The 14691-nt window shown below is 41.0% G+C and overlaps 1 protein-coding gene across 7 annotated transcripts in view; it reads left to right on the top strand.

Annotated features, from left to right (window-relative positions):
• Nucleotides 1–14691, top strand: part of DGKB (diacylglycerol kinase beta) — a 575083-nt gene that overhangs the window by 548164 nt on the left and 12228 nt on the right. For all 7 annotated transcript variants that reach the window (XM_050938613.1, XM_050938610.1, XM_050938616.1 and 4 more), the window contains 2 exons: nt 844–964; nt 5815–5875. In XM_050938613.1, coding sequence (XP_050794570.1) covers nt 844–964; nt 5815–5875 — 182 coding nt within the window. The remainder of the gene's footprint in view (nt 1–843; nt 965–5814; nt 5876–14691) is intronic.

Here is a 14691-nt window from a genome sequence, read left to right as displayed (position 1 = left end):
TTTTTGTTTTCTAAACTGAAGACTTTGAATTTATATTATACTTGTTCCTTGAAATCAAGGCAATTAGTATTTAACTTTACTTTTTGAATAATACTGTTTTAAATGATATTTTACAGTTTTTTATTACACAATATTTTGGCACTGAATTACATGAGAACAAAAATATTTACATTGTAAACAAGTGATCAAAATAAGAAATGCCAGATTAATGTCCATGATACTTTAATTACATCTCCGTGAGCATTCAACCTGTGCAATGAATGAGGCAAAAGTCCTGTGGAAAAAAATAGTGTGTGATCATGTAAATAAAGTCTGTATCAAAGTGCATAAGCACAAGGGGGCCAAATTAAAGTTGCCTAGACCACTTGAATGGAAGATTATAGGACAAAGAAAAGGCACTTTTCTAGCCCAAGGGCTTTCCCTTGCTAAATTTCAAAGACTTGCTACAAACAATGGAGGTATAAGTGTCTCAAAAAAAAAAGTTTGAAAGAGTCTTTTATGATGTAAAGTGTTAAGCAGTCTAAATATAGAGGTTGCTACCAGAACTGTATATACTTATTATTTGACTTTAGAGAAATTTTTGTCATGAAGTTTTGGAATGAGATGACAGTGAGTCCAGACATAGTAAGCCTGTAAGTTGATAACTGTAGAGTCAGTTTAGAAAATAATATTGCCATTACTTCTTTGCCAGTATGTTCCTACTACTTTTTATCTTTTCTCATGCTAGTAGTTCCTATTGCAGTCATTTTTGTTGGTGATTCCTAGCTCTTATACCATTTCAGAATTAATTAGTAGTTGAAGTGTTGATGTCTTCCTAAAGGGAAATGTGCTGAATTGTTTCAGATCTGAGTGATCACCTGATGGAAGTGGTTGGTCTGGAAGGAGCCATGGAGATGGGTCAGATATATACAGGACTGAAAAGTGCTGGTAGGCGGCTTGCACAGTGCTCATCTGTTGTCATCAGGTAAACTCTTCATTGTACCTTCTAGTTATAAAATTTTTTTTTGCTACATGTTGAAAAACAATCATTCATGAAAATATGTTGAATGTAGTTATTTACTGAATTCATGTATTCAGATGATTTTCTTTCATTAAAATACATGATAAAGTGAATAGGAAAATTCTTAACTTCAGTCTTCACGCCTTATAGTCATCTCTCACCTCATTGTGAGAAGAGGTTTTCTCTAGTGGTGAGAAAAGAGAACTGGGAGTTGATACTTCTTGGACATGTCATTTACATCTCTTTGACACATTTTAATCTCTTCATAAGATGGGTATCCTAATATATTTTTCACCTGGGAGTTATAAATTGCCGTTAGTATTTGTAAAGCACTTTAAGGTTCTCAGGAGCAAAAAAACCTACATTTTATTGTTATTCTGTATATTGAGCACTGACAAGTCACGATGAACAAATGCATTGGTATGAGTTAGCCACAAAACAGGAGAACTGGCTAATTTGATTGTGCTGTATCATTTGGACAACATTATCAAATTCCTAGGAGTGAGTACAAAAGAATAGCACAAGCACGTGGGGACAAAATCATAAAGGCTAAGAAGCAAAATGAATTACAACTAGCCAGAGACATAAAAGACAGTAAGAAGAGTTCCTATAAATACATTAGGAGCAAGAGAAAGACAAAGGAAAGTATAGGCCCTCTCCTTAGTGGAGAAAGTGAGCTAATAAGGGATTACATCAAGAAGGCTAAGGTGTTTAATGCCTATCTTGCTTCACTCTTCACAAAAAAGGTAAAAATTGTGACCAGATATTCAATGCAATTAATATTAACAAGAAGAAAGGAATGTAGGCCACAATAATGAGAGAACAGATTCAAGAATATTTAGATAAGTAAGGTACATTCAAGTTGGCATGGCCTGACAAAATTCACCCAAGGGTACATAAGGAGCTAGACATTAGCAGGTTTCAGAGTAGCTGCCATGTTAGTCTGTATCTGCAAAAAGAACAGGAGTGCTTGTGGCACCTTAGAGACTAACAAATTTATTTGAGCATAAGCTTTCATGGGCTACAGCTCACTTCATCAAATGCATGCACTGAAAAATACAGTAGGAAGATAGATTATATAGATATACACACAGAGAATATGAAACAATGGGTGTTACCATACACACTCTAACGAGAATCAGAGGGGTAGCCGTGTTAGTCTGCATCTGTAAAAGCAGCACAGAATCCTGTGGCACCTTATAGACTAACAGACGTTTTGGAGCATGAGCTTTCGTGGGTGAGTACCCACTTCGTCAGATGCATGCATTCACCCATGAAAGCTTATGCTCCAAAACGTCTGTTAGTCTATAAGGTGCCACAGGATTCTTTGCTACTCTAACGAGAGTGTCAGTTAAGGTGAGCTATTACCAGCAGGAGAGAAAAAAACTTAGACTTTAGCAATTATCTGAGAGAACTTATAGAGGACAGGTGAGGTCTCAGAAGACTGGAGAAAGACAAACATAGTATTTATCTTTAAAAGGAGATACAAAAGGACCTGAGGATCTGTAGACTAGCCAGCCTAACTTCAAGACCTGGAAAGATAATGTGGCAAATTATTAAACCATCAATTTGTAAGACTTAGAGGATAATAGGGTCATAAGTCATATCCACTATAAGAAACCTAATTTTCCTTCTTTGACAGCATTTCTAGCCTATTGGACAGAGTGAAGCTATACAGCTATACAGGTCATTTACTAAGGCATTTGACATAGTCCCACATGGCATACTTGTAACCAAACTACGGAAATGTGGCCTAGGTGAAATTACTGTAAGATGGATGAAAAACTGGTAGAAAGACCAAACTCAAAGAGTAGTTATTAATGGTTTGCTGTCAAACTGGGGAAATGTATTTAGTGGGATCCTGCAGGGCTCTGTCCTGGGTCTGGTACTATTCAATATTTTCATTAATGACTTGGATAATGGAGTAGAGAGTCCGCTTATAAGAATTGCAGATGACTCCAAGCTGGGAGGGTCTGCTAGCACTTTGGAGGTAGAATTCAAAACAACCTTGATAGATTGGAGAATTGATCTGAAATAAACAAGATGAAATTAAATAAAGATGTGCAACAGAAGTTGGTCCAATAAAAGATATTCCCTCACCCATCTTGTCACTCTAAAGTGTAAAGTACAACGCTTAGGAAAATCAGATACACAACTACAAAATGGGGACTAACTGGCTTGGAAGTAGTACTTCAAAAAAAAATCTGGGAGTTATAGTGGGTCACAAATTGAATAGTATCAGGCCCCTTCTTTTCCCACCTAGATCACATTTGGCCCAGGTCAGCTGTGTAAATGATCTGCCTCAAGCTGGACCTGAGCTCTGGGATCTGTGATGGGGAGGCGGGGGCAGTGGAGCTGCAAAAAAGGTGTATTAACAGGAGTGTTGTATGTAAGGTTATGGCTACACAGCAGTTAAAGGCCACCAACTGTCCCGGGTCAGCTGACTTGGGCTTGCAGGGCTCGGGCTGCAGGGTTTTAAAATTACAGTGTAGATGTTTGGGTTCAGGCTGGAGCCTGGGATCCTTCCCTCTTACCCATATCCACGGGATCCCAGAGCTCAGGCTCCAGCCTGAGGCAGATCAACTACACTGCAATTTTACAAGCCTGTGAGCCTGAGTCAAGTGACATGGGCCACCCGTAGGTATTTAATTGCTGTGTAGACATACTCTAAGATATGGGTAATTGTCCCACTCTACTTGGCACTGGTGAGCCTCAGCTGGAATACTGCATCCAGTTCTAAACACCACACTTTAGGAATGATGTGGACAAATTGATGAGAGTGCAGAGAACAACAAAAATGATAGAAGGTTTAGAAAATCTGATCTAGGAGGAAAGGTTAAAAAAACTGGATGTGTTTAGTGATAAGAAAAGAAGACTGAAGGGGACCTGATAATATTCTTCAAATATGTTAAGGGTTGTTCTAAAGAAGATGGTTATCAATTGTTCTCCATGTCTCCTAATGTAGGAAAAGAGGTAATGGTCTTAATCTTCCACATAGCAGGTTTAAATTGGAGATTAGGAAAAATTTTCTGACTATAAGGGTAGTTAAGCTTCTCGGCTATTTGAGCTAAGATCAAGTGTAGTAGAGGTGAAAACATTATCTAGAATTGGCTTCTGAGGAAGGTTGTGGAGTTCCCATCATTGAGGGATTTTACGAACCGGTTAGACAAACACTTGTCAGGGATGGTATGGGTTTACCTGGTCCTGCCTTCGTACAAGGTGCTGGGCTAGATGACCTCTCGAGGTCCCTTCCAACCCTACATTTTTATGATTCTGCGATTTACTGAGCTAAAAGTGAACACAGTTTTCGTTGGTAAGACAAAGTGCTGAATAGAACCAGGAAAATCTCTATATTTCAAAAAAAGTTTTAAAAAATATTTTACAATTTTACAAAATTGTACAATTTTTCACCAGTGAAGCTTGCCTCATCCAACCTCACCTCATGTGTGAGAGAAAACCATTAAGAAACATTAAGAAAAGAAGGTTGGATTTTTCAAGGTACCTTAGGTGATTTTGAAAAACCTACCCACGGTGTTTAACTCATGATGGTGTAGGGTGCTCCTGATTTGGGGTAGCAAGTATTTAATCTCAGTTGATGCAGATGAGAAATGGGCTTGCCAACTCCCCTCCCTTTTTTGGATTGCCATATGCCCAGGTGCACACCAAAGAAACAATTCCTATGCTCTGCAACAAGTCGGGACTCCAAATGTAACAGACTCTTACTCAGCTGTTGGGTGAAGCCTCTTGCAGATTCTCCCCTGCTTTTACCTGTCACATCCTGGCCACTGGCCATAAATTACAGCAGTTACTCTCTCAAAAGTGTAGGTACTTCTGAAGGTGAAAGCCTACTTTCTGATGAGGGTATTGCACTCACTGAAGTGCCTTCGAGTGACAAAATTTCCTTTGGCTTAAATGGGTGCAGAATTGGATGTGCCCAAAGTTATTTTAATTCCTGCCTTTACATTCCTGTAGGCTCATGTAATTATCTGATGTGTATCACTTCCAGTAGTGCTGGGTCTATAAAACTGTTATTCTGCAAATCATGTGAGAGCACTAAACATTCTAATTGTTTAATCCTTAAAGGCAAAGCCTCTGAACACAGTACTCCTTGGAATTTACTTTACTGCTATATGAGTATGAGCAGGGTACCCAGAGTAGATGCAAGAAAGAGAATATCCTCCCAGCGCTAATAAAAAAATTCCAGTATGTCTGAAAGAGTTTTCTTATTTGATTCATAAACAGTAATTTTAAAATTGTTATGAGTAGCATGGACTTCTCTTTATTATTTGTACCCTGGTAGCACCAAAGCGCCCCTGTCCCATTGTGCTAGGCACTGTGCAGACATGTAACAAAAAGGCACTCCTTGCCCCAAAGAGCTTCATTATGTTCTTATGTAATAAAGTAGGTTTATACCTAAAGTTCATTCAGAAGTCAAGTTCCACTATCTGCACTCTGCTCTGTCATGAAGGATTAGCTGCATATTTTTAGCACATTGTGCCTGTTTGGTGTACTTTTGTTTTGCGTACTAAACGTACACATGGGGCTGTTCCTGAACTACAGTATATATGTTTGCACATAACATTACAGAAGAGTACCAAGCCTTAAAATAAGTGCATTACTTTTTTGTTGGGGCATTGGGTCATGTACCAGATCTGTGGTGGAATAGCAGTGGAAGTTGCATGCACACTTGTGGGCAATAAATGTCCTGATGATTACACACACCTGTTCTGTCCTCATATATCTCTGTTCAAAATATAGGCTTGATGTATTTTGTCCAGCCACTCTTATTCATATAATTAAATATTTTACTTTAGAACCAGCAAGTCACTGCCCATGCAGATTGATGGAGAACCCTGGATGCAGACCCCTTGTACAGTAAGTATGCTTTTATCAACATAGCCTAGAGAACTGGAAAAGAAATTTGAGGGGAAAATATTTTTTCTATGGTAAAAAATGGCAACCAGTTTTAATGATCAAACTTTCATTTCAGCTCTCCTTAAATGTTAGAAACTGCTCCTTTTCAATTAGAGACAACTGTAGCTATCAACATTGACTTAGCTTACGCTCCATAATTTCTGTACACCCACACAGATACGCAGCACGCCCACTCTCTCACGCGAACATAAAGAAACAAAACCTGTAATTTAATCATGTTATTTCTTCTACAGGTTGAGACGGAAAGAAAAGAAAGAGATTATTACATTTCTTATTTTAAATACTTGGGAGACTCTCAGATACTGTAGCGAGGGGAGGGCCATATAAATAGATGTTTGTGTGAGGACAGAACAGTGGGGAATCTCATGAGATATGTCACAAAATCTTTTAGAGTGAAGAGGTACTGCATAACCTCTTGCAGCGATAAATCTGTGGTTATAGAGCAACAGGACCTGTGCTTTCCCAGTCACTGGACTTTCAGAACATATGGAAGGATGTTGGCCACACCATTTTTACAATCACCCCAATATCTGATCGATGGAGCATCTGACCCATGGTTACAGCCAAGAACATCACACACCGTAGTCCATTTTGTTGCCCAGTCAAACTACTCTTTAAAAGTGTCAAGGGGTAGCCGTGTTAGTCTGGATCTGTAAAAGCAGCAAAGAATCCTGTGGCACCTTATAGACTAACAGACGTTTTGGAGCATGAGCTTTCGTGGGTGAATACCCACTTCCTCAGATGCATGTAGTGGAAATTTCCAGGGGCAGGTATATATATACTAGCAAGCAAGCTAGAGATAACGAGGTCAGTTCAATCAGGGAGGATGAGGCCCTGTTCTAGCAGTTGAGGTGTGAAAACTAAGAGAGGAGAAACTGGTTCTGTAGTTGGCAAGCCATTCACAGTCTTTGTTCAATCTTGAGCTGATGGTGTCAAATTTACAGCTGAACTGAAGCTCTAATAATAACTCTAGCTCAGGAACCAATCCATGCAACAAACCTCGAGGCCAACTCTGCCCACATATCTACACCAGCGACACCATCACAGGACCTAACCAGATCAGCCACACCATCACCGGTTCATTCACCTGCACATCCACCAATGTAATATATGCCAGCAATGCCCCTCTGCTATGTACATCGGCCAAACTGGACAGTCTCTACGGAAAAGGATAAATGGACACAAATCAAACGTTAGGAATGGCAATATACAAAAACCTGTAGGAGAGCACTTCAACCTCCCTGGCCACACTATAGCAGACCTTAAGGTGGCCATCCTGCAGCAAAAAAACTTCAGGACCAGACTTCAAAGAGAAACTGCTGAGCTTCAGTTCATCTGCAAATTTGACACCATCAGCTCAGGATTGAACAAAGACTGTGAATGGCTTGCCAACTACAGAACCAGTTTCTCCTCTCTTAGTTTTCACACCTCAACTGCTAGAACAGGGCCTCATCCTCCCTGATTGAACTGACCTCGTTATCTCTAGCTTGCTTGCTAGCATATATATACCTGCCCCTGGAAATTTCCACTACATGCATCTGAGGAAGTGGGTATTCACCCACGAAAGCTCATGCTCCAAAACGTCTGTTAGTCTATAAGGTGCCACAGGATTCTTTGCTGCTTTTACCCTTTAAAAGTGATCATAAAATGCATGTGTTCTTGTGTGCAGCCCCTTCCCGGATTTACTGTATCATTCCTAAAATAAACTGCTCCATCCTCTATAACTTCATGGAACATGTTTATTTCCCTTTGTGGGCAGACTAATCCACAGACTTTAAATTTCATAAAGGCGAATAGCTGCAGAATCTCTATAAATTTAGTCACAGAAGAATGATTCTATTTGATTTTATTTTTTACGTTTATATTATAAGAAATATTTCCCCTATTTCTTCTGCTGAAAGAGTGCTGTTGCTCCCTGCATTCTCATAAATTTAGCCTGAACTGTTTTCTGTCTCTCCATGCACAAAAAATATTTGTGGCACTAAAAACAAAATTTACAACTCTTGTTAGACTTTCTCCTTATCTTGGTTCTAAGTGGTCAGATATGTATCCAAGGCTAACATTAGAGGAAGGAGTTTTAGATATCTTTGTTTGATTTGAGATCATATTTCCAAGGGTCTGCTTCAAAAAGATTTTTTTCTGGAAATCAGAGAGCATCTGTTCATGGACTATGTAGCTTTCTCTATTCAAGCACACACACACACACACACACACACACACACACACACACACACACACACACACACACACACACACACACACACACACACACACACACAAAGTGTTACTTACTGTGACTATGTGAACAAACTGTTTGAGCCCCAGGATTGCAAACTTCAGAAAAAAATATCAGGAGACTAGTATAGAAATCATGAGTTTTTTGCCTGTAGTACAGACTTCAGTAAAGTTTACCTTGAGGTTGTCCCTCTGACTTTACCAAATGTAAATTATCGTTTCTTTTAAGATGAAGAGGAGTTCAATACAGACACATACCCACACACTCATTTCTTTTAAGATGAAGAGGAGTTCCTCTCTCACTCTCACACACACAGAAACACACAGAGTGAATCCCATCTGTCTTCACATCTTTCCCTCTCCCTCCAGTGTTGACTGTGTTCTGGTTCAATGGTAATATGGCATCTAGTGCTTTTGAAAAATCACATCAGGCACATAGCTGTATCTTTAGGCACTTAAATACCTTTTAACTTTTGATCATAAGTGCCAAAGTCACTTTTGAAATCTGCTTTAGCCATCTGAATTACTTATGCCCAGATTTTTAAAAGTATTAAGGAGCCTTTGGAATTAGGCACCTAAATATCTTTTAAAATTTGGGCCCATGGTTTTTTGGTAAAATCTGACCCCCACCCCCCGAAGTCAATGAGAGTTTTGCCATTGATGTAAAGAGTACCAGGATTTCACCCTATCGCTCTAATAACATAGAGAATATGAAAGCTAAAAATTATTATTTGTACTGTGATAGCACCCAGAGTTCCCAGTAAGTATGGGAGCCCCTTCGTGCTAGGCACTGTACGCATATATAAAAAAGACAGTTCCTGCTCTAAATATCTTACAATCTCAGGCCTCAATTCTGTTATGTCAGGCCTCAATTCTCTCATTATCTTGCACATAGCCAGGCTGCTATGCTTGTCTGGAAATCCACTGCAGGCCTCCCAAGAAGAACAAGCTGCAGAACTGGGACTTAAATTTTTGTGAAGGAAAAATTATAACATTAGTAGTTACATTAAACATTTTTGATAATTAGCTGAAGAGGAAATCCTATCACAGCTCACCCATCCAAAATATAGTGACATGAAATATGTTTATGGTCTCACTTGATCTCCAAACTGGTCATTAATAGTAATGAATCTTCAAAGGCTCTCAAGTTAATTTGATAAATTTCTGTCTTCGGGCACCAGAAAAATAATATTTCCATTTACCTACAACTGTCTTTAGCATTGTTTTGAAAAATCTCTAAGAATATTCTGTTTTAATTACAAAAAACTACGATTTCACTTCTTTCATCTGTTCTTGATTTGGTTAAGTACCAAGTCTGAATCTCAAGCAGGCAATATCACTAGATTAAAAATGGAAAAAAGAGACATTTATGGCAGATGCAAGAATAGTTCCTCTGTGAAGGAATGGAAGAAATGCTAGTCCACTGGCAGGGCCATTTTAGTGGATTGCAAGAAATTAAAAATCTCATTGGTATTTATCACAAAGCATGTTACATACCTTCTGTCTATTAGTGTTGATAAGGTTTATTTAACAATGGGAAATTTATTACAATGGCATGATTTTTTTTTCTCATGATAAGAATTCATAATACATGGCACCAGAAAATTATACAGGTGCTTTGATCATTCCTGGAAAAGAGGTTTGAATATTTATGTTTGAATGAATTTATGTATGAATTTTTTTCCTGCTTTTCTCTTACTCTTTAAGAGTGTAATTGAACCATTTGCAGATAGCCAGCCCAAGGTCTACCTCATTATTTAAGCCCCACCTAGGGGCAGGGAGACTAAGGGCCAGCCATCTTGTGCCTCTTACTCGTCGTGGAAAGAGTCTATGCGTAGCTAAGGAAGGGGCCACAGACCTGCTTTTACATAGATCCGCCGGCTCCAACACCCCATGCAGCAGGCAAAGAGGAGCTGTAGTTGCAATTCCATCCCATAGATCTCTCAAGCCATTAGGGCCTAATCTCACTGAATGCAATGGGACTTTTCTCCTTGATTTCAGTGGCAGCAGGATTGTGTCCTGGCTCTATAGCAGTTGATGATAGGGGAAACTATCCAGCAGTAGTTAAATAGTTAACATATAAACTGAAGCCAACCTGTAAAAAGTTTCTCTTGTTATAATGACAATTTGTATGAATTTCTGTTTGGAATTTTGTTGGTTTGTTTGCTGCTGGGTTGGTTTGTTTGTTTGTAGGTTCAGACACCTTACAGTGCAGTTGGGAATTATTTTTTCCATTCACTGCTACACTGCACATTAGTTTTGTTTACCTATGCATAATTTTTCTTAATTTCACAATAGTAGTTTTTTGTAATTGACAATGCAATTTACTGCATGTGTACTTTCTGCACCTCAGACAAGTATGCTACCATAATGCACCTATCTTTCCAATTCAAATTGTTAAGAAAAAATTAGTTGTGACTAATTGCCAATTAATTTGCAGTAACTTGAGGGAGGGGGAACAATTGCACCTACTAATTAAAATTTAAAATATTCCAAAGTGTCATCTTTAGGTGTCTGTGGAATACATAATTTCCATTTTAGTTTTGCACTCGATCTGTAACAACGCTGAGCTTGACAGCTCTATTAATTTAAAAGCTCAGTGATACCTATTAGTACAAAACATGAAAAAAATGCTATTAATCATTTATTTTAATTTTGCAGCTCTGTCATTTTCGCAGTATGTTTAAGAATTATGGTGACACCATAATGTTTTCCAATCTACCTGTGTGAAGGGGAGACAGATCACACTACTTAAGAGAGAGACTAGAGTATATTATTAGAGCTTAATTAATGCCAGACTGATTAGATGTGATTGCATTTTGCACAATAATATTGTTCAGAAATTGTTTAAAAGAACTGTCACAGCTCTATTTGAAACCATTGTGCTGGATCAGAGAAGTTTGGCCCAAATTTACACAGCCCGAGCCAGAAGAGAGGACCCAAAGAGAGCGTAAAACTCACCTTTGCACTTCTCTTATCCTATGACCTCTCTGTGTGGGTAGTCCTCTGCACTGTGTTAGACATAAGCAGTGTGTGAACTGCCTGTTGAGAGAGGCTAGCCCCCAGCCCTGCCCCTTCCCCTGGAGCCCAGAACAACCCACCCCAGGCTGCCCCAGCTCCGTAGTGCCAGACGGGCGGCCAGTGAGTCCCCAGTCCCTCCCAGCCCCGCAGCACTGGGCGGGTGGGTAGTGCCCCCCGACCCCGGGCCATGGCACAGGTGAAGACTAAGCTGCAAAGGGGGAAGCAGCATGGGATGGAGTGTGGGTGGGGCCACACCTGGCTCTTTGGGGATGCTCAGCCTCCCCCAGCCTATGATACTCAACACCCATGGTGTTAGAGCACCCTTAAGGGCTGTTCTTTCTGGCCCATCTGCATCTGGTCTCAGTCACTTTGGGGGATAGTTATGATGTAGTGTTGCCCAGTCACGCCTGCCCCAGCAGCAGGGAGAGGAGTGGCATACAAATCCCTAGTCTGTGGCCTAGTCTACACTACGAGTTTATATTGAATTTAGCAGTGTTAAATCACATTAACCCTGCACCCATCCACACAACGAAGCCCTTTATATTGATATAAAGGGCTCTTAACACCGGTATCTGTAATCCTCCCCGATGAAGGGAGTAGCGCTGAAATCGGTATTGCCATTTCGAATTAGGGTTAGTGTGGCCGCAATTCGACAGTGCATCATTGTGACCGCTCTGCAGGGCCGGCCTTAGGATTTATGGTGCCCTAGGCGAGATTATTAAACTGGTGCCCCTGTGCCTGATCTGCTTTTAGCAACACAAACATAAGCTTATAGTATTGGAAAACTTGCCACATTCACATTATTAAAACCAGTTTAACTTAATTAAGCACACTGTAATGTTGATGGACTAGCACTAAAGAAGCAGCACTATAGAAAAAATTCTGATGTGACAGAATGATGCAAATAATTTTTTTTTAATTTATCAAAATTTTATTGGAAATTTATATGAAGAGGTATTGAAACAAAGATTTGTTTTTAATTAAAAGCAATCTTTCTGGCTTTTTTGGCTGCAAAATCAGTAATAATGTCATCGTATGACAAAGACAAAGTCGTGTCTTGTTCGATCGCAAGAATAGCAAGACCAGTCAAGCGTTCCTGACTCATTGTAGAGCGGAGATCGTTTTTAATGAGCTTTAGTTTTGAGAAACTCTGTTCTCCTGATGCTATTGTTACAGGAATTGTCAGTAGAATACGAATGGCAATGTACACATTAGGATATATGTCAACAAGTTTGCGGGTATGAATAAACTGTACAATGTCCATCACTGATTTTGCATGTGGCAACATTGATGACAGTGTACTCAATTCTTCGTACAGTTCAAGTCCATTTAAATCAAAACTATCACCGTGCTTCAGGAGGCTCTCTAGATTCTTGCACTTTGTCATTAGTTGCTCTTGTTTTCCTATTTCATTGAATTTAGTTATGTCATACAAAAATCCAAACTGTTCATGGTGTACTTGCAAGGTATTAAACCTTTCATCAACAGCAGATACTGATTTATCCATCACAACATTAAAAAATTCAACCTCAAATTTCTTTTCTGGATCGTCTATGGGCATGATCTGCTGTACAGATTCTTCATAAAGAAGTGTTCCTGGCCTTTTAAACTCATATTAACTATGTATTTACTTTATGAATGTTGGAGAAAACATTGTGAAAACGTAAAACATTGGCTGCCCAACTTCTGGGCTGGCAAAAGTTATACTGACTCACAGGGGAAAAAAAAAGCAGGAGAATCTTAGTACAACATATGGTCACTCTATACCAGGGGTCGGCAACCTTTCAGAAGTAGTGTGCCAAGTTCACTGTAATTTAAGGTTTCTCGTGCCAGTAATACATTTTAATGTTTGTAGAAGGTTTCTCTCTATGGCTATATTATATAAATAAACTATTGTTATTATCTGAGGTCTTGGCCACCGGTCCTGCTCAGGCCACTGCCAGCTGAGTAAATGAAACCCCAAACCGGCAGCGGGCTGGTGGCTGGAACCCTAGACAAGGATCCCAGGCCCTGCTCAGCCCGCTGCTGGTCTGGGGTTCTGACCACCAACTCCTGCCAGCCAGGATCCCGGCCGCCAACTCCCCCTCAGCCTGCTACCAGCCTGGGATTCTGCTCACCCAGGCTGGCAGGAGGAAGAGTGGGGCTGGCGGCTGAGCTCCTGACTGGCAAGGGGCCGGCAGCCGGAACCCTGGAGTAGCAGTAGACTGAGTGCTGCTGGCACCCCAGACTGGCAGCAGACTGAGCCACTCAACCTCCCACCGGCCCTGCTCAGCCCACCACCAGCCCGCTCAGCCCGCCACCAGCCTACTCAGCCCACTGCCGGCTGAGTGAATGGAACCCCAGGCGGACAGCAGGTTGAGTGGTTCAATTGGCCTGCTCAGCCCACTGCCAGCCTGGGGTTCCTTGGGGGTCCCCAGGCCAGCAGTAGGTGCTGAGTGTGGCCGATGGCTGGTATTCCAGCTGGCAATAGGGCAGCAGCCGGAACCCCAGAGCAGTGATGGGCTGAGCCGCTCAGCCTGCTGCTGCATACCATCAAAAATCAGCTCACCTGCCACCTTTGACACGTGTGCCGTAGGTTGCCGACCCCTGCTTTATACACTAGTAAGGAGATCAGCATATTACAGTTGTTGAAGGGCTCTTATGAGGAGTAACAGGCTATAGGAAAGTCAGTCAACATTTTTTGTTTCTCTGATGAAAACTGACCCACTCCCTGCCTCAAACCAAACCTGTCACTAATAATTGTCAACAACTTAATTTTCTGTTTTTGGCTAAGATATTGATTTTAAAAAATATATATTGAAATTGGATTCAGGATTGTTAGCAAGAATTTTTGGCAAACAAAGTTGTTAAATGACAATCTAAATGGCAACACAGTACTGCTTTCATGCTTGGCTCACCCCCAGCCTGCTGGTCCAACAGCTGCAGTAGAGGAGGAGATAGGTGGAAAACTGCAGGATCCCAAAATCCACCTCTTGGGATGCAGAGTGGCAATAGCAGGAGCAAACCCTCAGGTCCAATCACATGCCAATGGGCACCGCCGCCAGCCCAACAGACCATGGTGAAGTTAGCCCAGCATCTGATCTCAGGGATGGGGCACCCATGGAGCCACAGCAACTCATCCTGCCCTGTGCAGCTCCCCCTGGATGAGATGGATCGCTGGCAGCTGCTAGCCTGGGGGAGAGGCGCTCCCCAGCTAGGGTGGCCAGATCCAGATGTCCTGATTTTATAGGGCCAGCCCCTATATTTGGGGCTTTGTCTTATATAGGCACCAATTACCCCACCTAGAGTGACCAGACAGAAAGTGTGTAAAATCAGGACAGGGATGGGTGGGGATGGGGGGGTAAAAGGAGCCTATATAAGAAAAAGACCCCAAAATTGGGACTGTCCCTATAAAATAGGGATATCTGCTCACCCTATCCCAATCCCCTATCCTGATTTTTCACACATCTGGCTAACCCCAGCCAAGCCCTGTGTGACATTCCAATTCTGGCTGCCTCCGG

Source organism: Gopherus flavomarginatus, chromosome 2, assembly GCF_025201925.1.
Source record: "Gopherus flavomarginatus isolate rGopFla2 chromosome 2, rGopFla2.mat.asm, whole genome shotgun sequence".
Classification (NCBI taxonomy): domain Eukaryota; kingdom Metazoa; phylum Chordata; order Testudines; family Testudinidae; genus Gopherus; species Gopherus flavomarginatus.
Note: the sequence above shows the minus strand (reverse complement) of the source record. Positions and strands in the feature narration are given on the sequence as shown.